This window comes from Zeus faber (assembly GCF_960531495.2).
Source record: "Zeus faber genome assembly, chromosome: 8".
Lineage (NCBI taxonomy): Eukaryota > Metazoa > Chordata > Actinopteri > Zeiformes > Zeidae > Zeus > Zeus faber.
Genome location: NC_137195.1, coordinates 27,196,240 through 27,219,378, shown reverse-complemented (window position 1 = coordinate 27,219,378; position 23,139 = coordinate 27,196,240). Strand labels below are relative to the sequence as shown.

The 23,139-nt window shown below is 41.2% G+C and overlaps 3 protein-coding genes across 3 annotated transcripts in view; 2 read left to right on the top strand and 1 right to left on the bottom strand.

Moving 5' to 3' along the window:
- The window catches only part of cobl (cordon-bleu WH2 repeat protein), a gene marked incomplete at its 3' end in the record, with an annotated part of 79,770 nt that extends 72,920 nt beyond the window's left edge, over positions 1-6,850 (bottom strand). Inside the window, exon 1 of the mRNA XM_080004873.1 lies at positions 6,607-6,850. Coding sequence (XP_079860999.1) covers positions 6,607-6,650 — 44 coding nt within the window. The 5' untranslated portion in view covers positions 6,651-6,850. The remainder of the gene's footprint in view (positions 1-6,606) is intronic.
- A 556-nt stretch (positions 6,851-7,406) lies between these two features.
- Positions 7,407-14,386, top strand: LOC307233534 (uncharacterized protein; the record flags this gene model as incomplete). Its single annotated transcript, XM_080004872.1, has 6 exons — positions 7,407-7,485; positions 8,993-9,109; positions 9,270-10,164; positions 12,986-13,140; positions 13,290-13,480; positions 13,688-14,386. 6 exons carry the CDS (start codon positions 7,407-7,409, stop codon positions 14,384-14,386), a joined length of 2,136 nt encoding a protein of 711 aa, XP_079860998.1.
- Positions 14,387-18,440: 4,054 nt separating this feature from the next.
- Positions 18,441-19,460, top strand: LOC307233533 (C-C chemokine receptor type 5-like; the record flags this gene model as incomplete). Its single annotated transcript, XM_080004871.1, has 1 exon — positions 18,441-19,460. Exon 1 carries the CDS (start codon positions 18,513-18,515, stop codon positions 19,458-19,460), a length of 948 nt encoding a protein of 315 aa, XP_079860997.1. The 5' UTR covers positions 18,441-18,512.
- Positions 19,461-23,139: the final 3,679 nt, after the last annotated feature.

The following is a 23,139-nucleotide window of genomic DNA, read 5'->3' as shown; positions in this document are numbered from 1 at the left end:
AGGTTTTGTGGTGACTGTTACAGGACTTTTTCTTCCACAGATCTATGTTTGGGTTCCTTCTTCCCTCTTTGTCGATTTCACAAGCATTTGAAAATGATAAGTGTGGCAGACAAGGGGGTGTGGTTAAGCCACAGTCAGCAGGTGATGGTGCTCCCCGTGGCGGCGCAGTTGTACTGGGTCTGCCTGATCAGCCTCTTTAGCGCTGATATGTCTGCCCCGGCTGGGAAAGTGTGGCAGTTTCAGGGACCTCCAGCACAGAGACACAGAAGATGGGGGGTTGTAAACACCAGTTTATTGTAAAGAGAAGGCTAGGTGGAATTAGCCCAGGAGCTGATAGACATGTGTCATGACAGGGCTCCTATCCTGAGTGTGTGTGGGGATGGCGGTTTTACCTGCTGCTCGTTAGAACAACCAACGAACAACAGGTATGTAGCCACTCTGAACCCAATCACCTAGATCCAAGTCAGTTGTGGCTGGTCAAACCAGACCATCCCCACATCACAGAGAGTTTTCTTATATGTTGTTTTGTCTTTCAGTCGGGATCACGTGGTGCAGGTCGCTGCAACACCTGTGGACCGGACCACGACCGAGGAAACAAACACGGACATTAATTATTATCTTTATTTAATGCTCCCGGTTTTGGCCAGCAACCCCTTTTGTTTGTGAACTGTAATAGACTCTCGCCATCTTGGTGCCCCACTGCCAGAACGACTCCGTCTCCCTCCCTTAACCTGTTCATGTGGGCAGAGACTCCCACAAGAAGTTTTAGTAGAATGAGCATGTTAGTATTGTTTTAAAGATATACCATATATAACCAGATATACCAACTGAACATTGAAAAGGTTGAACCAAATATCCATGCTCTAATTAGATCTTAATGATAATGTGCTTTCAGATGGTACACCGTGGCTGTTCAATAGTATTCTGGAAGGTGTTCATTGTTAGACTACGAACAAGTAGGGCTGGGCGATAATCGTTATAATATAAATATTGTGCTATGAGACTACAGTAGATATCGTATGGGACTTTGGTCATTGTATTATTGTGATATAGTTAAATGTTGTCTTTCAGTCTGTATTACAATAGAGTAATGCAATTTTCTGACTATTCTGGCAGTTCTAATTTGTTGGTTATAATATCCCCATTACTAATGATTATTTCTCAAGTAAATATCTTATGAAAGCACCAATAGTCATCCCCAAAATATCGTCAAAGTATCAATATTGAGGTATTGGTCAAAAAATATCATGATATTTGATTTTGTCAATATTGCACAGCCCAACAAAGTGGTATGCATGAGTCATTGATTTTCTAAACCTAAGTCAATATAAGATATGCTATTAACATGATTTTTGGGACTACATGTAGGTCCTACTGCTATATTGAATTTTATTTGGAGAGGACCCTGTTCACTAAGCACCCACACATACACGTGTGTCCGTGTTCCTCTGCCACAAACCCACATACCACAGCAACCACCATCTGACAGCGGGTTTCCAGAAATAGGTTCTGGCTGCTCAGAAGGGCTACAAAACAAGTGGCCAGACAGATACAGTGTACAGTGGATGACTGGTCGGCAATGATTATTACAAATGTCATCAAGCCCACAGAAAGTGGCAAGAATAGCTGTTGGTGATGCAATGTAAGGATTGTTCGACTTGGTCTGTACATTATGTTCAAAGCCCTTGAACAGCGCCTTTAACCACACAGGAGCAAAGTTTAATAGCCCTTAGTTCTATAAACATATCCTGTGTTTACAGTATGTGCCTTGTGCCGTACAATCATTTTTTTGTCATCAAAAATAACAAAGGTTGAAGGGCCAGGCTATACACTTTGTGCATACTTTGTCCCAATAGGGGAGAACACTTGTTGGGTTGTCTATGTTTTCAGGGAGAGCTCTTGGATGTATTTCATGCTCAGCCTCTAAGTTACTCTATTTAAAGCGGAGGGTCAGTACTAAAAAACGTAGGGATTGTGAAGTGGATATGGCAACCGACATGTCTCCCACCACTTCCAAGAAATGCAAATGCAGACTCCTGATTCTCCTTCATATTTCATAGCACTGAATATCGGATCAAATGTCGAACTTAGGGTCAAACATCCAGATGGGAGCATGTAGAAAATATCCTATAATGCTAACTTTCTTCCTGGCGTAGCAGAGGATGCCACTGATAGATAACATTTTGCTACATTGCCAAGGCTAGTTCTCAAACTAGACATAGTTTTATGACACTGTACGAACACGCAGACAGACATTCAATACTATATAGTGACTGATTAACTGAGTATTTCAAATCAGTTCCTACAGAATAGAATACCAGCCTGCGGACAGTGCTCATCTCCGACTGTATACACTACGAGGTACTCGTACAGGGAGAGACACAAACGTATATTAAAATAGACGGGGACGTTTAGTACCCGGCGATTATCTATGGGCGTGTTTTGAGAAACTTTGCTTTGCTGTGACCACCGGGCTGTTATTCGTCCTTGCAGACCAGACTGTATTTATGTGGATTACTCTTAGACCTTGGCCTTCATCCGAATTTGTTGTCAAATGCCACTTCTGTAACAAGACACAGAGGTAACAGACACCTGCGCACCTTTTATTTTATTTTCCACAGGAAAAGTCTTTCACGTTGGCAGGCTGGAGACATATCGGACAAATTTTTAGGGCAAGATTGCTGCATGGATTGCAAGATTATGGTCAAAAGCCAAGACCACTTAAGTTAGATACTGCCACCACACACACTTTGGTAAAATCACTGATAAGCATGGATTGCCTCAAAACACGTTTGTTTGGACAATGCTTTTCAGTATTGTTTCCCAGTCTATGTGTTCCTCAGCCCTGCTCATATCACTAGAGGTCCCATTGGTTTCTGTTGATGAGGCCCTAGCAAAAATAAAATTCAAGCGGAATGCAGTACAATTTCAGACTTTTGGCAACGTGGAATAAAAAAGGTCCAAACAATCATCCAATCGATAGACAATTCTATCGGGAAGGGTTTAGGGTGTGCAAACATAGAATGTAATGTAATGCGGCAAAGTCGTTGTCGACAACGTTGTCTGTGGTCGTAGTTGATTCACACAATACACTTCACAATGAGAGTTAGAAGTCACATATACTACAAGGGGGAAAACATCACAGTATTTGTTTTAATGCAATACAAGAACACTTTTACACAATGAACATTACATTTAATCAATAATAAATCCAAAACATTTTTTGCAGTGCACGCTGGGTAACAGTACCCAGAGTGTTGCCAAGGGTAGCACCCATTGGCATCACTTGTCATAGGCTAACGTTACGTCCTAAAAATCTATATTTAGGCCTAAAGTTATTGGTTATTTTAGAGTCTCTGATGTTCTTGCTATTTATCAGACTCTTTTGTGTACGCATACCGATATTGCTGTTGTCCTTGGTCTGACTACTGCTTACAGTAACCTATGTTGAGTTAATAATAAACCGTGGATTTGTGAAACAGTCCTCCGTGTCCGTGTGCGTTGAAACATTACATTGTGCGTTACATTACACCTACGCTTTTGAACGACGGTATGATGGACAATGCGTTTCATAGGGTAAAACACCCAACCCGGAACTCATTTGAGCTGCAAAGTATTCTAATTACACCCGTTTATGGATTTTTTATTTTTTGGATGAAAAAACCTGTAGAATGTTAATTCAAAATATACCACATTAAACAGAGGATTCATTGGACAACATCTCGTTGCGTTTGTCTCTCTGTCTCTGTCTCTCTCTCTCTCTGTCCAGACACAGACAGACATAGACACAGACACACACACACACACACACACAAGCACACACACACACACACACACACACACATACACATACACACACACACACACACACACACATGGAGACCAGGCCCAGACATGCACCAAATAGAAGCCGGGGTGCTAATTAAGACCGTTGTGTTTATAGCAGACATTGTACACAGCAGACTGTGGACTGAAACTGATAATCAACAAAACCCTCCATGATAACATGTGACGGAAAAACCAAACAGGGTCAACTCTACGTCCAACAGTGCATAGGAAAAAAACAGAGCTTACAGGGAAAAAAAAATTCTATGTGGGACCGTAAACCTTTTCCACTAACATTTTTCGAATTTAGAAAAACTAACATGGGAGGGCTTTCTCGAACTAGCACGAAGCTGAATCATTATTTTATTACCTCAATTACCTGGCAGGCAAAATGGATGTTGTCATATTTATCAATAATTTTGAGATAGCCAGCGCCAGCACAGCAAACAGGCAGCATTTTTATTTAGTCTACTTCATCGCTCTGAAAGGGCGCTGCACCTGCATGCCACTTTTCCATCCCAAACACACTGTGGAAAGCCAGTGTGTGCTTTTTAAGGTTTATTTAACTACAGCTGGGCGAAGCGGTAAAGGGGCTCCCCAAGCAAGATGACGAAAGCCCATGAATCCCACACAAAGGCAGTTGCCATGGTGATTTATGCAGAGCGAAATGTCACACAGTGACCGGATGAAAAGGTTACTTTGGCTCCATTGCCAACGGACACCGTGGCCGGTCTACATTAGCCATTAAGCCACAAAGGCCTTGGTTGTGTGAAATACAACCAGCACCTGGTTCGGGAAGGACCTGTCCTTGCCATCGTTTTACTTCCATGTGTGTCTACTTTCCATGTAGGGAAAAGCTCAGCGGGGAGAGGCCTTCCAACAATTTCTGCATTTCTTTACTGTATGTAGACAACATTCAAGTATGTCACAATATTAAGATAACCAAAATTCGAGAGGAAATCCAGTGTCGTAACACAATATCCCAATTATAATAATATATGTGTCAACCCGCCCTAGTCTGATGGAAAATGAACTTGCTTAATTTGATCGTGCTAAAATCCTGCTCGGTGGAAAGTTCGGGCAAAATATCCCAGGTCCTTGCAGCTTACCTCCAGGTCCTTTTTTTTGCGTGAATGGGCATCAATCGTTGGAAACAGTACTATACTGTATCGACTAAAAGAGGGGTCCTCAACCCGACCCAGTTGAGGCCAAATTGGTCTTCATTGGTGGAATTGGTGTATGAATTTGCCATAAATATAAGTTCGCTCATGTATATATATATATATATATATATATATATATATATATATACACACACACACATACAGTTTATACATATGTACATAGGAACCTGAATATTTATAACAAGTGCATTTGTCCCCCCCAATAAAAACACTGGTGCCTAATTGTTGTGTATTCCTTCACATAAATGAAGACAGCTCCACCATAAATTCATGAGGCACAAATTGGTGCATACAAATTGACAGGAATGCAGGAAATAAAGATTCCTTCCGGGAGGACCCCCAGACCCCCCACTTAATGTGGCCCCCACTTAACGAAACCTACACCACTGTATATACATGTATATGGGTTACTCAATTTCTACAGGCTATGCTGGAAATGGCATTTTTAAAATCTTGTTCCATGTGCTCTTTTTTTTATTTTGAGCACCTGCCCCTCCGAAGGTCTCTGCACAGGCCTGTGAGAGCCTTGCTGGAAGCCAGAGTACGTATAAAACTATACCGCCTTGAGATAAACGCACAATGAACTAATAATAACACTTGCGTGTCATAATTGGGCGATATGCCTTTAGGCAGCACACATTGCAATACACAGTTTTTTGGTGTAAATAAATAGTGCAATTAATAGAACAGATACGACAGATAAAGTTTCTTACAATATTAGAGAGTTTAGTATCATTCATACCACATTTCTCTATGTGAAATTTGAACGTGTAAGTCCTTTATCCTGAGGTAATACCACATTATAACATGATTGGAAGTTATTCGTTTATTATTTTGGACCAGTGTTCTTCAAAGAACAATGAAGAGCACATACTTTATTTACACTCGGGAATTATTTCTCTATTTTCTAACATTTTGCTTAAACTGCTTGCAATTGACTCAACTGACTAATAACTTCAATCGTGTCAATTCCAGCATTAGGTATCACAATTCACCTTATAGCCCCTCTGGCCTTCAGATATGTAGAATGCAATGCTCTTACTGTATATCAATGAGAAATTTGAAGAAACAAAACAAAACACAAAACATCGGGAACCACTCCCCTACACTATAAAGGGACGTTTCTGGCGCCTGTTGTGATTGTTCTTGAACTGAGAGAAATGTGCAGGTGCTGAAAGGAGCGGAGTGCCGGTTCCCCGCACAGGCTGCTCAGAATCAACCAACACATTCGAATGCCACATGAGTATGGGATGTACGGGGAAAGGGTTCCGTTACAGCGGTGTTATTTGTCAGCCCATAGAGGCCAGTTCACCCTGCCTATGCTGGAAGGCTCCCTTTGATTTTGGTGTTGAATGGCTTTCACACGCCCTCTGTGCGGACTAGCATATTGTTGAATGTAAATCCAACGTACTTAAATCACACCTTCGTCCAAGGATGTTATCAGGAATCAGGGAAGAATATATGGACAATAAAAAAATAAATAAAAAAGTAATGGCAGCAAAAACATAACAAATCCAAATCGAACATTGGATAAAATTATTAATGAATAACAAATCAAATACATTGGAATAAAAATGTCTAAATCCATCCAACTTACCCATGTGGCGGTTTGGAAGCGGCGTCCGGGTCTCTGCAGTCCATCGCGTCACAGGACACTTGGATTATCCCAATTAGTTTGCGTCTTCCCCATGTATCTCTACTGCTCTTTTATTCTCACCTCCCCACACGGCGTGCAGGGACGACGCTGCAAAACAACTACACACAATTCAACGGCTGACGAGTCGGGTGGCACTCAAGGTTTCAAGCCGGTTCGGAGCGAAATAACCACTTACTTGCACGGAACTACTTCTACCCACCCACCCCCCTCCCCTCTCCGCCGACTCCCCCGGCGTCCCCGCGGCTGAGCGGCTCCCGGCTGTCCCGCCCCCTGCAGCCAGCAAGCCCGGACGTCGATCACCCGCACCGGGAACCCGCTGAGCTCACCGGTGGGCCGAGCCGTAACACAGAACGTATTCAAACACGAATGTAAAACTCAAAGGTGCTTATTCATTTCAAATGGTATTGCGACGTCAGTGAGAAGCACGAAAGAGCAAATCTGTGTCAACAACTGTGGTAGAGCTTGAGATACTGAAATTAGTTCCCGTCATGTACCAAGTTCGTGCATCATGTTCCGTACTTTTTTTTATTTGCAAATAGACGTTTCCCTTCAGAGGAAAAAACAAAAGCAAAACACAAAACACAAAACGTGTTTCAGTGCCCACGGAAAATGAAACGAAATAGGAACGAAAAGATGAAGAACGACAATCGTGCGAACGTCAGGGACGAGACGGCGGCGGCGGCGGCGGCGGCGTGACGTCAGCTCGTCGACGCACCAAAGTAAGTGCACGTTCTCCCAGCATGCACTGCGAGAACGTAGTCACTGTCAACTCCTCCCCCAGCCAGCTGGAGCATGCGCACCACACGAGGGCGCCCAACGGCTGAGCAGTGGCGTCAATAATGTTAATATTAGAATATATCATATTAATATCAACCAGAACAAGAAACGAAATGTATATATTGTACCGAATCATATAATAAAATAAAATAATATCATGTATATTTGATTATTTTCAACAAAAACCAGAATTTGTTTGCTGCATTTTGTTGGTATTGGAAATGTATGAAATGGATCCTTTGTGTTTTTATTGCCAGTTGCCCACTCATAAAAGCAGGAGCATGTTCTTAAATTGTAAGTAAATTGAAAAATAAATGTCATGTTTATATTCTGTTCATGATTTGTGTTTCACAAACAAACCAATTTTAAATGTGTACCGTTCGTCTGTCCTGTTGACTTCTGGTTTTCTTTTTTCGGACTTCTTTGTTTCTCTTCCTCCTTTCCGTTTCTGATGCAGTATGACCCCCGCATAAATACAACCCTTGAGAACAATGGTATCAAATAATAATCGAACAGTAAAAAAAGAAAAATCACTCAAAGGAAGCAACCTTGACACTGCTGTCTCTGCGGCCTTGGTGGGTTGTACGAGAGGCAGCTGCTTCAGCACTGTAGATCTTGAGAATGATAAAGCCTCAGCACTGTGCATCCAGAGAGAGTGATACAGCCTCATTACTGTAGACCCAGAGCAGAAGGACAGAGCTCCAGCGCTCCAGGCCCGGAGCAGAAGGACAGAGCTCCAGCTCTGTAGATCCAGGGAAGGATAGAGCTTCAGCACCCTGTAGATCCTGAGCAGTAGGATAGAGCTCCAGCACTCTAGATTCAGAGGTGTTGATTACTTGACAGGAAACAGTGAAACATTATGCATTCCAATAGTTCAGGTGAGTCTGCTTTCAACAATTGAATTATACAATTGTTTGAATATGGTTTTACTGAGCTGATTGCATGGGCTCGGTCTGGTCTTCATCTCCAGGTTATTCTCTTTTTTTTTTTTTTTTTTTTTTTTAACAATTCTGTTAAAAATGTTCTTACAGAAAATACAGGGGTGGAAGGTGACTATAAGTTAATATGACTCCCCTTGCGGCTGCCTGCGCGAGCACCTTGTGTCGATTACGCACATTTTGGTATTTTTTAGTGTTTTTCGAGCTTATAGACCTTATTGTGCGTAATCACCGGGTGTCATGGCATTTCACTGCATATATGTATGACCGTATGTATATGTATGTGACAAATAATCTCTTGAACTTGAACTTGAACTCGATTGTATTTATTTATTTATAAAAAATAATAAAAAATTGAATGTGGTATGTGTTTGTACTGTATATACTGTACGTGTAGTATGTCTAATTTAGCATGTGTTAATTACACGTGAACCAGAAGATGGCAGAGGAGGCCTTATTAACAGTATAGAACTAGTCACGCATTCAATTCCAACATAGCCACAAATTATCATAATATTATTATTGTTATAATATTATCATCATTATTATTATACCTTGTTTTGTTTTTTCTTCAGGTGCTGAGCCAACCCCTGCTTTATACGACTATTCAGATTATTATAATAACTTCGATGAATTCAGTCAGCCATGCAACAACAGCAGTGAGAGAGCCTTTGGCAGGGTGTTCCTGCCCACTCTCTACAGTCTGATCTTCATCCTTGGTTTCATAGGTCAGTTTCTGTTTGTGTCGGCATGTGTTTAGGCCTCCACTGAAATATATACCTCGACAGAATATATATTTTCTACACAGATATAACAGTGCATAGAAATTGATGTGCAAGTATGCTTTCAATTCAAATGAAAAGTTCAAGGATTTGTTTTGCTTTCAAGGCAATGGCCTGGTGGTCTGTGTCCTGGTGAAACACCACAACAAGACCAACCTGACAGACATCTGCCTTCTCAACCTGGCTGTATCTGACCTCTTCTTCGTCCTGGCCCTGCCCTTTATCTCCTATTCCATTGTTGTCGAATGGATCTTCGGAGCCTTCATGTGCCGTCTTGTCTCCGGCCTGTTGGTCACGGGATACTACAGCAGCGTCTTCTCCATGGTGGTCATGACCATAGATCGCTACGTGGTCATTATGCACGCTCACACGCTGGCGAGACATCGTACAATCAGGGTGGGCATTGCTCTCACTTCTGTGGTTTGGCTGGTGAGTTTGTGTGTGTCCCTGCCGACCCTGGTCTTCACACGATTGGTAAACGAGGACTCCGTCTGGAAGTGCGATTACTTGCCTGACAACCGTGTCTGGGTTGAGGTCAGACGCTTGTCAAGCAACATCTTTGGCCTTCTAATACCTCTGTTGGTCATGGTAATTTGCTACACCAGGATGCTACCAACCCTTGTGGCAATGAAAAGCGCTAAGAAACACAACGTCATCAGGCTGATTGTCACCGTAGTCGCGGTCTTCTTCCTCTTCTGGACTCCACTTAACATTATGCTCTTCATATTTATCCTGAAGTCGTGGGACATGTTAAAGTTAGATTGCCACATGAACACACGCATGAACTTGTCAATGCAAGTAACAGAGACAATTGCTTTCATTCACTGCTGTCTGAATCCCATCATCTATGCCTTTGTGGGACAGAAGTTCATGCGTCGTCTGTTAAAGCTGCTGGGGAACTGGCTGCCTTGCCTTTCCTCTTATATTTCCAGGAAAAGATTTGAGAGCTCAGCCAGGAAAAGCTCTGCTATGTCCAGGTCCTCTGAAGACACTATTGCCATGTAGGTTAACAGTATCCAGGTATTTCATTGAGCTGTGCTTTTTGTTAACCTTTTTTTTTTTTCAGTGGTTTTTCAATTACTAGTCACCATGCAGCCCATGACAATTTTGCAGTGATTCATATGTTAAGGAATTCCAGTCCACCTTGAACCACACAACCTACTGTCTGAGTTTCAAAATATCCCTTGTCAAACTACTGGATTTTAATGACTCTTTACTGATTCATCATTTATTTGAAAAATGGAACATTTACAGTTTCTTTTGAAAAGCACATTTAGTTAGAGGTCAAACCTAGGTCCAAACATTTTCTCATTATATATGCTCCCCCTGACCACATGGTCACCGATAGTATCTCCTACCATTGTCATACAGTTGACACAGAGCTGTATCCGTCAGTTAAGCGCAATGACAACAGAATATTAGCTCTGCAAGAGCATTTGAGGATATTCAGCTTCTTACAGATGGACATTGAAAAAACAAAGGTTGTACTTATTGGTTTTGATCATTTAACTAAGCCAGCTCAAAATGATTTTTGCCTGCTAGTTTTGAATGTCAGTACATGCACCATCATTTAGAATTGTACGCATTTCCTCAATCACATGAGAAACATTGCCAGATTAACTGAGTTCTCACAGAAGCACCAGGACCATCTTCTGGACCTCAGAGCAGCCCCCTTGGTTAAATATTTAAATCAATGGAGATGTGAGATGTGGGAATGTGCTCCACCCGAGCTTTGCTGGCATTTAAGTAAGACTGATCACTGCAGTGATTTAATCCTCATTTCATTTTTTTTTTATTGTTATGTTTTATTGGTATTATATCTGTATTTCCTTATTTTAATGCTTGCCAAAGAACTTTGCAACCTTGTTTTGAAAGGATCCATATGAATAAAGCTTTACTCGTGTACAAACTCACTTATTTGAGTCCCACTGTTAAATTAATAAGGCAAGCGGTATCACCCTTGCAATCTCACACATGCACATCTGACAAATGACAAATCTACACTTAAACCCACACACACAGGAATTGTTACGGCAGTGAGGGTTTTTCACTGAACCACCACCATTAGGCATCCACACACCAGCTGAAATAAAAGCCATCTATCTTTAAGTGTCAAAAACAAAAGTTAACACATATCAGGATTTTACATACTAAAATAGTAAATATACAAGGATACCAAAGCTTTGACTACTAACATCAGCCAAGAAATGTGACTACAATGCAAATCCTTGCTCTCATCACACATTGTTTTAAGTCATGTACATGTATGGTTTGGCCACGTTGGAACTTATAATGAGTCTGTTTATATAGAGATGAGTCACATTTTGTAACCAATACTCTTAGGCACATTTAGGACATTTGGATAGTGTTGCCTTTAGATAACTTTTTAGCATTATAAACAAATTTTCACAACTGAAGACAAATTCCATGTTTTGATCATAGACTGGAACCACAACGTCAGTCTACATATTGTTCATACATCCCTTTGTATTGTAAAAAAGTAATATATACAGTGTATGTGTACTACGTCAGTCCTCTTAAACCAAATCAATGACGAAAAATAAGTAAATAGTGTTCATCATATAAAAAGTTAAACACACATTGTTCTGCATTCTCTTTTCAAAATATACTAATTTACCACATAATGCCAAGCCCTTGTATGTAAGAGGTATTTATCACGTTTTTATTTTTTTTATTTAACCTTTTTCTTTACCTTTCTGTTTGTCATTGCTGTCTTTCTATTATGCTAATTATTCTGTCTTCGACAAACAGAACACATTACTCAATTCAGCAATTGAGTGTTCAAGTTTGTTGAACTCCCAGATTCCTTTGCAAAATGTTAAATTAGTCAAGGTAATTTCTCTCAGGGTTTATGGTAAAGTATGTAAATTCTACACACTGAACAGGAAACCACATTATTCACACCTTTGTCACCCTTACTAGAAAAGAATGCATTTGATAAAAAGCAATGCAGGCGATGCGTGGCGCAAGACAACTGGTGAACATTAACAGGTAAATACATTTGATGTTTGCTCAATAGCGACTATTAATCAGACCTGTGTGTGTGTCTCGTGGCTAAGGATGCTCAGGAGAGGAACAGGAAACAGGGGTCGTCAAATGTGTTGTTGCAGATTGTCGGTGTGAACTGTGTCATAGAGAAGTGAATGTGAGAGAGATGTGGTCGAGGCTATTCACAGATACTGGATTGTAACCAAACTGATTAGATCTATATTTGGTTACAGTTAACAACTCAAAATCCTTCTAAGAGGTTATTATTATTCTGTTGCTCATTTTTCATTATATAATAATTTAATTTGCACGAAAGGAATTTCTAAGTGCCGTCAAGAAATAAAATGAGAAAAAATCTTTACAAAAGCAATGTTTGGATCTTGAGGATGCAGTTATTGTCTTGATGATTATTTCAATGTTAATAAGAAAACGTAGGGATTGTTTTGAACCGAACCGTGGTGGTCTCGATGTGGGCTTAAATGTCAGTTGTTTTTATTTAACTCTGTCCCCTTTGATGTACATGCACTCCGGAGGAAGCAAAAAAGGTCCAGATTGTACATTTTAAGTGAATGCTGTATTGTTAAAGAACAGGACTTAGGCTCGCCAGCAAATGCAAGGCAAGACTTTCTCAGCTTCACAGTCAAACTGAACTGAAGAGACAAAGCCTTATATATACACACCCCTTATAAAACTTATATATATATATATATATATATATATATATATATATATATATATATACACAGTATATAATATTTATTTTCATACTTAAACATTCTTATCCATTCTCTTTGCTTTTCCACCTTGAATCAGCACTATGATTGCGGGAGACGAGCCTCTGAACGCCACTGCAGAGGCAGCCTATGACGACAGCTTCCCCAGCTCATGTGAACCCAGCTCCCCTCTGGCAGACGGCACCGTTGTCTTGCCGGTTCTATTCTACCTGGTGTTTTCTCTCGGTCTGCTAGGTACGTCTGGCATGAGTCAAATATTTGCGGCGGGTTTTAAGCCAGCGCAGAGTTAACCGCGCAGATATTTTTGTGCCTCCCACCCCAAATAAAACAGGCACACTGTCATGAAAACTGAATGTGAACATGTAAATCTTTGGGATGGATAGGTAACTCGGCTGTGCTTGGCGTTCTCCTGCACCACGTGAAGCTGAAGACCATGACGGACGTCTTCCTCTTGAACTTGTCGCTCTCTGACCTCTTGATTGTTCTATCACTGCCACTCTGGGCCAGCAACTTCCAAAACAGCCTGCTGTTTGCGGGAGACACTCCGTGTAAACTGATGACTGGCATTTATCAGGTGCGGTCCATTTTTACATATTTACACAACACAATTAATGTCATGGTTTATGTTTTTACCAGAAAGAAGAGGGAATGGTTGTGGATCTGCACTTAAGGCATCTGGTTTTTAGAGCCTCTTTGAGGCTGAGGAGGCATTAAGGTTGATCAAATGTCCTCCCATCTTGTCACCCTTCCTCTCTTTGCCTCTCTCATCTCGCCGAACCAGTTGGGGTTCTACAGCGGGACTCTGTTCGTGACCCTGATGAGCATAGACCGCTACCTGGCCATCGTTCACGCCGTGGCAGCCAGGCAGGCCCGTACGCTTCGCTACGGAGTTGCAGTGAGCATTGCTATCTGGGTGGTGTCGATTGCCCTGGTGACGCCACAGGTGGTGTTCGCTGAGATGGTGGTGGAAGAAGACCTCGATAGCGAGAGCGGTGTCCCGATGTGCCAGGTGAGGTATCCAGACGCCCAGGTGGAAGAGTGGAAGCTGTTTCATAATGTCGGAGAGATCACCGTGGGGCTCTTGGTAGGCTTTCCAGTCATGACCTTCTGTTATGCCAGAATCTTCGCTGTCCTGCGGCGGTCCAGGATCTCCAAAAAAGGCAGAGCCATGAAGATGACCTTTGCCATAGTCTGCGTGTTTGTCGTCTGCTGGGTGCCTTATAACATCACAGTTTTACTCCAGACACTGCAGCTATTTGACATCCTGAACACCTGCGACGATGACAGTGCGATCGGCTCTGCCTTAGATGTGACTCAGATCATAGCACTAACTCACTGCTGTGTGAATCCAGTCATCTATGCATTTGTGGTTGAAAAGTTCCGGAGGTCCCTCATACCTGTGTTGTCTCGAGTCCCATACCTAGGCAGGCTGAATACCAGCCGGGCATCAGAGAATGACACCACCAACACGCTTGTGTGACCAGAATGAAGGATTTAATTGCAGCTATGTAATGGGTTTGTAGATGTTAAGATGCATGTACAGTGATGAATACTGAAAATAGATTTTAAAGGAAAGGCTTTCCGCTCTGCTGCAGCTGCTCCCTGAGGTTGAATACAGTTAAACGGGGCAAAATTTTAAGCCTTACAATTATTTTTATGGTTGCAAACAGTGAAGTTCGGGGGCAGGAGCTCAGGAGTTAGGGCAGGTCGTCTAGTAATAGGAAGATTGCTGGTTTGATCCCCAGCTACTCCTGGTAGCTCGCTGAGGTGTCCTTGGGCAAGATGCTTAACCGCTCCCCGGGCACCGCTATATGGCAGCCCACTGCTCCAAGATACATGGGTTACAAGGATGGGCAAAATGCAGAGGCAGGAATTTTGTTGCCACAGTACGTGTACTCTGTGCAATGACAGTTATAGTTGAATCAAATTTTTTCAGGGTTTTATTTTCACTCTTGCACTTTCGCAAATTAGCTGTTTTGGTGACATGCACCCCAGCATATGAGACTAGAAACGGGAAGTTGCGCGGATTCCTATTGGCAACATATTGTAGCCAACATAACATTGGTACCGGCAATTGAAAAAAGCAGTTCAAAATAATATGTGATTACTGTGATGTGAAAAATACACTAAGACACATGTGATACCCGTATGTTGCAATGTTGTAAGAGTTAATTCACAAACTGAACAATTTTAGAATAAGAAAATGATTCTGAAATGTACTTTAAAAAAAAAGAAAAGTGAAATAAAAAAAAAACGTGAGGTTAGTAACTTGGCATGTTACTAACCATGTTGATCTACAACCTTCTTGTTGTTTTTTTTGTCTCCGGGTAGGGGGGTGGCTGGGTTTGTCATGGAGACCTGGCAACCTTGCCTGTGTTGAGTTTAGTTTCTGCGGCATGGCTTCTGAACCAGCACAGGCGTGTCCCGAGAGCCACAGCTAGAGCGGCGCGTTGTAGAGCCACGCCCACAGCAACGGCCTCCTCCAGCGGTGATGCTGGCAACCACAATAAACTTAGAGCAAAACAAAAGCATTCAAAATTCATTTCTGCCTTTATTTTCCTCCACAGCATTTAATTTTACTTTTGATACTTAAGTGTATTTTATACACCTTAATATTTATAATTACTTTGATTAAGTAATTTTAATTAAGTACTTTTATTATCAGCTACTTTAAGACTCAAGTAGTGACTTTCACTTTTACCAGAGTAGTTTTTTAGTAAGATATCTCTACTTTTTTTGCATGCTGGGCATACAACACAGAGTATTTGTATGCCATTGCATTCAGGACAGAGTTAGTCTGCAAGTGGAGTTCAAGTTCTCAACCTGCAATGCAACTCTTTATTAATTCTTAAATCATCAAGAACTGCTGCAATAACTCTGTCCTGTGGATGCCCTGTAGAATGACAACAGCACAGTATTTTGTTATACAGAACCACCACCAATCCCCCTCTTTGGAGAACTATTTATCATGTTTGGGTCTATAAACAACTGATCACTACTGCAAGAGGAGCAGTTTATACAAAAACATGAACATGTATTGAAAAACAGTGAATTAGGTCCAGGAAATCTGGAACTACAACTGGTCAAGTGGCCTCTTCCTGTCATAGTTATGGCAGCAAATGAGGGAGGAAAGGAGAGGAATGCAACCAGGAGGGTGCTGGGGTGCACTTGAAGCAGGTGTGGTGGTGTGTGATGGTGTGTGTGTGTGTGTGTGTGTGTGTGTAAGATGTCCACCGGTGAGTGTACATGACTTATCCCCATTGGTACTGGTGTAGAAGGTCAGTAATATGTTGCGGCGCCTCCAAGCAGCGGAAGGGGCCTGAACCCCCCGAACTCCGCAGCCCCGTTGACACCCTACGGCCGCAGGAAAGCGGCACGCCCAGCCCCGAGGAGCATGACCCAGTCCCAGGGAGCACGAGGAGACCCCGCACCCCAGGGGCGCACACATACAACCAACCCCCAGGGGCAGGCACAAGACGCAGCCGCTGGCACAGAACCCAGACCACGGGCGCAAGGCACAGAGCGTGGGCCCGGATCCCGGCCCCACGGTGACAGACCGACACCCTGCCCGAGCCGCCCGCCGGCAGGACCCCCATGCCCACCCACACCCCGCACAAGGGGGAGGCCCGCCCCACCACAGCCGACCAGACGCCCTGCCCAGCGTGAGTGGCAAGTGCCCATACACGTAGCAGCGTGTGCCCAGCGCGGGGCACCTCGATACAGGCCCTCCGCCCACTACCCGACCGCGCCCCCACACCGACCTGCAAGCGACCGCCCACCCCGGAAATAACCCCAGTGCTCAATGTGTGCTGTTGGTAATGCAGTTCAAATTGTGGGGTTGGGGGTGCGAGTACTTCAGGCAAGTCGAACCCGAATCACTCGCACCCCTCCTGCCCTGCAACCCTGGTCCGATGGAGTGTTGTTCGGAGTAGGATTGGTGTGTGAGTGTATGTGTTCTAAGCTAATGTGGGTCGGATTACAATTTTTGGGACGGACGAGAAGCACGCTTGGGCAGGAGGATGACAGGCAAGATATCTCTACTTTTACTAAAGTGCGGCTTTCAACTAATATTTTTCCCACCGCTGCCTGCCGCATAACTTGGTAAAGAAGTAAAGATGTCACAGGCTGAACTGCTGCACTGCAGGCCCCTTGCACAGGCCACCACCACTATCATGACTTTAAAACAGCAGAAGTTAGCAGCAGTTAGCAGAAATGTCACAGAAAAACCACAAGTTGCAATGCACTGAATCATAGTCCCTAGAAGACAAAAACAACTTCAACAAGGAAGTCATTAACTGAGTTCAGTAACTTTCCACTCTGCTACATGGATGCAATAAAAAAAAAACCAATAAGGACAGAATGTGTCGAACCTTTTGACATGTTCTACCTGGGTGCACTGTTAATTGAGTGATTGCCAAAGTGGTACAGGTTAAAGATCTCTCTATACATGTCTTGCAAGCAGAGCTTCTTCCTGTCCTCAAACGATGTGTTTGCATGGTGCACCTGCAGCCCTGGTCAGAGAAGGCTTGTGTTTGCAGCTTGCAGGGCGTCGCAGTCTGCAGCTGTGGACCGTGCAGTAACCACATGTCAGCAGACATAGTTTCTGACACAAAATGTGGTCAGGGTATAAGTCAGGAAATATTGTGCATATGCAGCCCCTCAATTCTCAATCTGGCCACAGACCACCGAAGAGTGTAGTTAGTCTTGAACATAAAGGGTTGGTGTGTTAAAAGGCTTTATAACACGAGAGCTTCACTAACTTTCTGACTTGACGCTCCTTGACATTACGAGCAGCAAAACAGGCTGGACATTAGCTACATAGAATAAATGCTTGAGTTGGCTTTCAACACAACAATAATCAGGATGAACACGACCACTATCAGGTAACTCAAAATAATATATATATTATTATTTTTTTATTATTGGCAATTGTCCTCATTTTTTTTGTACATATTGAGGTTTATGGCATATTTCCAATTTCTGTCTACTTTTCTATTACTTCACTGTTATTTCCCATTGTTCTGTTGTGAGCTCCTGTAACACTGCAAATAATTTTTCATTTGCACTCAATTGAAAATCAATATCTGTAAGGGATGGAAATAAATGCTTTTTTGTTATACACAACAAAGAATTCACATGACTATTAATATTCTATTTACTAAACACTATATAACACTGCTGAAGTCTGTTTTTTATTATTAATCCAATGTACAATTTACAAATGTATAGTATATATATATATATATATCTTTTTAACTAATTGAGATAAACTCCTCAAGAATGGGTTCCATATGGACACTAACATAAGAAAATGCAGGTGCTTTCTGTTCTGTCATCAATAATGAAATGAAAAGATATTGGGTATTTGGCTACCATTTTTTAGGTTTTGCTAAAAATACTTGCACAAAAAATCGAAGAAGTGGAATTTCATCCTAATGATCCAGCTTTAACTCCTGTGTCTCTGTCTGGCCGTCACTGAATCTATTAGTGGAGACCTTTCTGCTGGCACAACTGAAGACGACTTTGAACCCGAGGAAGACTATGGGCAATGCATTTACAAGCGTCACGGCGCCTATTTCCTGCCAGTTCTTTACGCCCTCGTCTTCATGCTGGGCATCCTGGGAAACACTCTGGTCATCTGGGTGATGGTCGCCGGGGTGCGGCTCCGCAGCATGACCGACGTCTGCCTCCTCAACCTGGCTGTGGCTGACCTCCTCCTGGCCAGTTCACTTCCTTTTCTAGCCCACCAAGCCAGGGACCAGTGGGTTTTTGGATCAATCATGTGCAAGGCGGTCCTGGGCATCTACCATGTTGGCTTTTACACTGGGATTTTTTTCATCACCCTGATGAGCATTGACCGATACCTGGCTATAGTGCACGCCATTTTGGCTATGAGGGCGCGGACGCGATCCTTTGGAATAGCTGCTGCCGTGGTTACGTGGTTAGCTGGAATTCTGGCTTCTTTCCCTGAAATTGGCTTTCTTCAAGTGCAGGAGTCTCCAAAGCTCGACAGTAACATCATTATGTACTGTGCCCCTGTGTATGTCATTGTGGATGGCACCACGGCAAGGCACTGGTGGAGTATCTTCGCCCTTTATAAAATGAGCATTCTTGGTTTATTGATCCCAATTGCCATCATGGCTTTCTGCTACAGCCAAATCATTTGGAGGCTGCTTTCCAGCCAGTTCTCCAAGAAACCAGCCATCCGCTTGGTCATTGTCGTCATGCTGGTGTTCTTCTGCTGCTGGGTGCCTTACAACGTTGCCGCCTTGTTCAAAGCCTTGGAGCTTACGCAAGGCATGGTTGGCGATGCAGCCTGTGAGAGGAGCAAGGCGATCAGAACGGCTCTACAGGCCACTGCGGCCATTGCCTACTGTCACACCTGCCTCAATCCCATCCTGTATGTGTTTGTTGGGGAGAAATTCAGGGTGCATTTGGTGCGGCTGATCCACAGGTCTCCATGCAAACTGTGTCCGGTTTCCCCTCTGGACAGACTCAGGGGATCAGTCTACTCACAAACTACCATCCTGGATGAGAGGGCCAGTGCTATGTGAATTTAGTATAGTATTCTTGTGTATATTTGAATGTACTGTATGTCTATGTGCCTTAACCAGACCCCAAATAAAACTAAACAGACCCCAAAATATTGTACAGTAGTTATGTAAATGGGGAGTCATATAGCCTATAAAGAGAGTAAAAAGCCATATAATTGTAGGCTACCAGTTCGTGCCTACAGTACATACATTTTTTTCCTAGAACACTCCATGTTGATTCTTCTGTATCACTATTCTAATGTGGTAGTCAGTTTGACTGTATCATTACTTTAATACAATGTCCAAATTTAAGCAAGCAAACTTATTCTGTTAGGTTGCTGGGCTTTGTGAGTAAAATATGGACATAACTGAATAAATACTTAAATAAACAAAATAGCAGAGAATATACAAATTAATTTAGGAATCAAATTAAGTACATTTTCAAATAAATACATTCAATGAAAATCATCAATAAAATCAATAATAGTCAATCACTAGTTAAATAATTAAATACATAAATTATGTGTTGTATTAGCAAGTGTATGGAGGACCCAGAGTAACTTATTAATACATCATTTTTAAGACTTACTATTTCAAATCCCCCAGGAAATACTACAATATATCCTTCAATAAATACAGAAATAAACACATAAAAAATTAGTTCAATATAGTCATCAATAAAAAGATAAAATACATCCATCAATAAATCAAAAAATGTATACTGTAATAAATACATGATTTACTGAATACGTTATTTTACATTCTATTTAACAATTTATTGATTCATTTATTGAAGGATTTCATAATGGATTCATTGATGTATTGAACGAAAGGTCTCTTTATTAATTAGTCACTCAAATGTACTCAAAGAAATAAATATATATACACATAGTGTAGCTTTTAACTTGTCATGAAAATATATCGTCTTTTTTCTACTTTGTTGTGGTGTGAGACAGGAGAATGTTTTGTCGTCTAAATGTGACAGTGAGTGCAAAAAACAGTAGTGTTTAAGTTTGAGTGACGCTGTCCAAAGCTACTATCAAGCAGCAGTGGCACACATTGGACATTTGGACGTAACCTTTTTATTTTTCTGGTCTTTATCTTTTTTTTCTGTTATCTTTGGTTACATACATTATGTTGTTTATCTTGAGGTTTAGTGTATATATATTGGCAGCTTTTTATTTTTTATTGGGCAAAGTTAACTTATTGTATATTTTCCAAATATTGAAAACTTTTTATATTTTTATTGTATTGACTTATTATTGTGTTGATGTGAGGTGATAGGACATTGCAATTTCCACAGATGAATGAAGAATCTATATATCTGTCTGTCTGTCTGTCTGTCTGTCTATCTGTCTGTCTGTCTGTCTGTCTGTCTGTCTATTGATCTATCTATCTATCTATCTATCTATCTATCTATCTATCTATCTATCTATCTATCTATCTATCTGTCTATCTATCTATCTATCTATCTATCTATCTATCTATCTATCTATCTATCTATCTATCTATCTATCTATCTATCTATCTATCTATCTATCTATCTATCTGTCTATCTATCTATCTATCTATCTATCTATCTATCTATCTATCTATCTATCTATCTATCTATCTATCTATCTATCTATCTGTCTATCTGTCTGTCTATCTGTCTATCTATCTGTCTATCTATCTATCTATCTATCTATCTATCTATCTATCTATCTATCTATCTATCTATCTATCTATCTATCTATCTATCTATCTATCTATCTATCTATCTATCTATCTATCTATCTATCTATCTATCTATCTATCTATCTGTCTGTCTGACATAAAATATTACACCACAACTGAGAAAGTCATCAAACCAAATCTCCAGCATCCACCGTACAGAGCTGATCAGGAACATCAAAAGACAGAGGGTAAATAGAAGGACGTGTAAAGATTTTAATGTTTTATTTTATTTTATTTTACAATTAATTTTTATTTTAATGTCGTTTGTTTTTAATGTTGATTTGTTTCTGTGCCTGTATGACCGCCGAGGAACTACAGTATATGCGAAAAGTAAAAACATGGCCCAAAAGAACTCTCTTTTTTGCCCTGCAATCTATTAAAGGCGCATGAAAATCGATCAACAGGTCAGCAAACTTGCAAACAATTCATGTAGAAAAGGAAAAAAACTTCATTGGTACATTTATTTAGTGACGTGTTGCGTGGCGAACAGTGAATTTGCAGCTGGCATGCTGCTGATGCATGAGAGAAAGGAAATGCTGCATATTCTCGGAAATGTGTGGCCTAACATCAGACTTACTAACCAGATTAGAAAAAACAAACATATACTGGGAACGAAAAAAAACACCCGAAAAGACGACAATAATAATTCTGAAAGGCGTAGTATAACAAACAACTAATAGGTAATGCTTAGGGAGACCAGGGTTGATTGGCACACTTTTCTCTCTCTGCCGAATTTTTATAAGTTTGAATATTCTAACCAGCAGCAAATGAAAGGTTAAGGTCTCATATGTTAAAATATGTATAAATATGTTTTAATGCACAAAAATGTTTTCTAAAATCAGGTGATTCGTGATTAAAATCATGTTGGGTATTCGTGCCAAGCAGCCCCATCACAGGGTTGGTTGACACAATGTTAAAATGCTATACTTACAAAACATGAAGTAACCAGTCGAAACAATTTAAATCATTTTAATTTTAATTTGATCCAAACCAGAATCCCTAACCACAAAATAGTTGTGTGCCAACCAGCCCTGGTCTCCCGGTTAGATAGGTAACCTCTGCATTTTTATGAGGAGGTCTGTACCGAAAGTTATTCATGTGTGCAACAAAGGCTGGATTATTTTAATACAACATCATTTCTTAGTCAAAATTTAGCTTGCGTTTAAAATGGGAAACAAGCATTCAAATGTGTATACCAAATTAGTGTGTGAAATTTTTTTTAGGATGGTTGAAAACATAGCACGTATATGTGAAAAGTTGACATTCTTCTTGATATTCTTCCTTTTCTTCTTGATATTTTTATAATGTACAACATAGAGTGCTGCATGAATGAGTCCTAAAACCCAGAAATGAGCATTTCTGGACTTCCGGTTCCGTCATCTCGAAGTCAATGGGTTTTTTGAATGGGTTTTTGGTTCGATGCCTGAAATAAGGTCGGTGGTTTACACAAGCTTGAGAGGTTTTCACGTTTGGTTCCATGACATAAAATACGTCAGTAAATACCCCATTTGTGAATGTTGAAGCTTTTGCGTGTCTTAAAAGAGGCGGTTGCTAACAAGAGGCTAAATGAGACCACAGAGGCTGTCGGGGACATTAAACATCATCACGCATACATCACGAATACAAAAAGTCATCTCCTCACTAGTCCGCCTTAAAGCCTCTACTTGTGTTCATACTCACGCTCTTGCAAATGATTCTAACTCAAACTTTCCAGGCTTTTGTAGACGAGGTAAAAATCGAATTACAAGTTGGAAGCCTAGTGGTGGTGACGTCACGTTGAAGTCATGCGAATAATCCAAAACCCCAAAATTCCATTGGCTTTTTGTCGAGGGAACCAGGTGGACGCAAACTTCCGGGTTTGCTGACGGTGATATATCATCCATGCACCACTCTATTGTTAATAGTTTCTATTTGTATTATATCTTGTCAATTAGGCTCTTGATATAATACTTGTTTTTGCACTGCAAAATAAAAGTTTTTATTT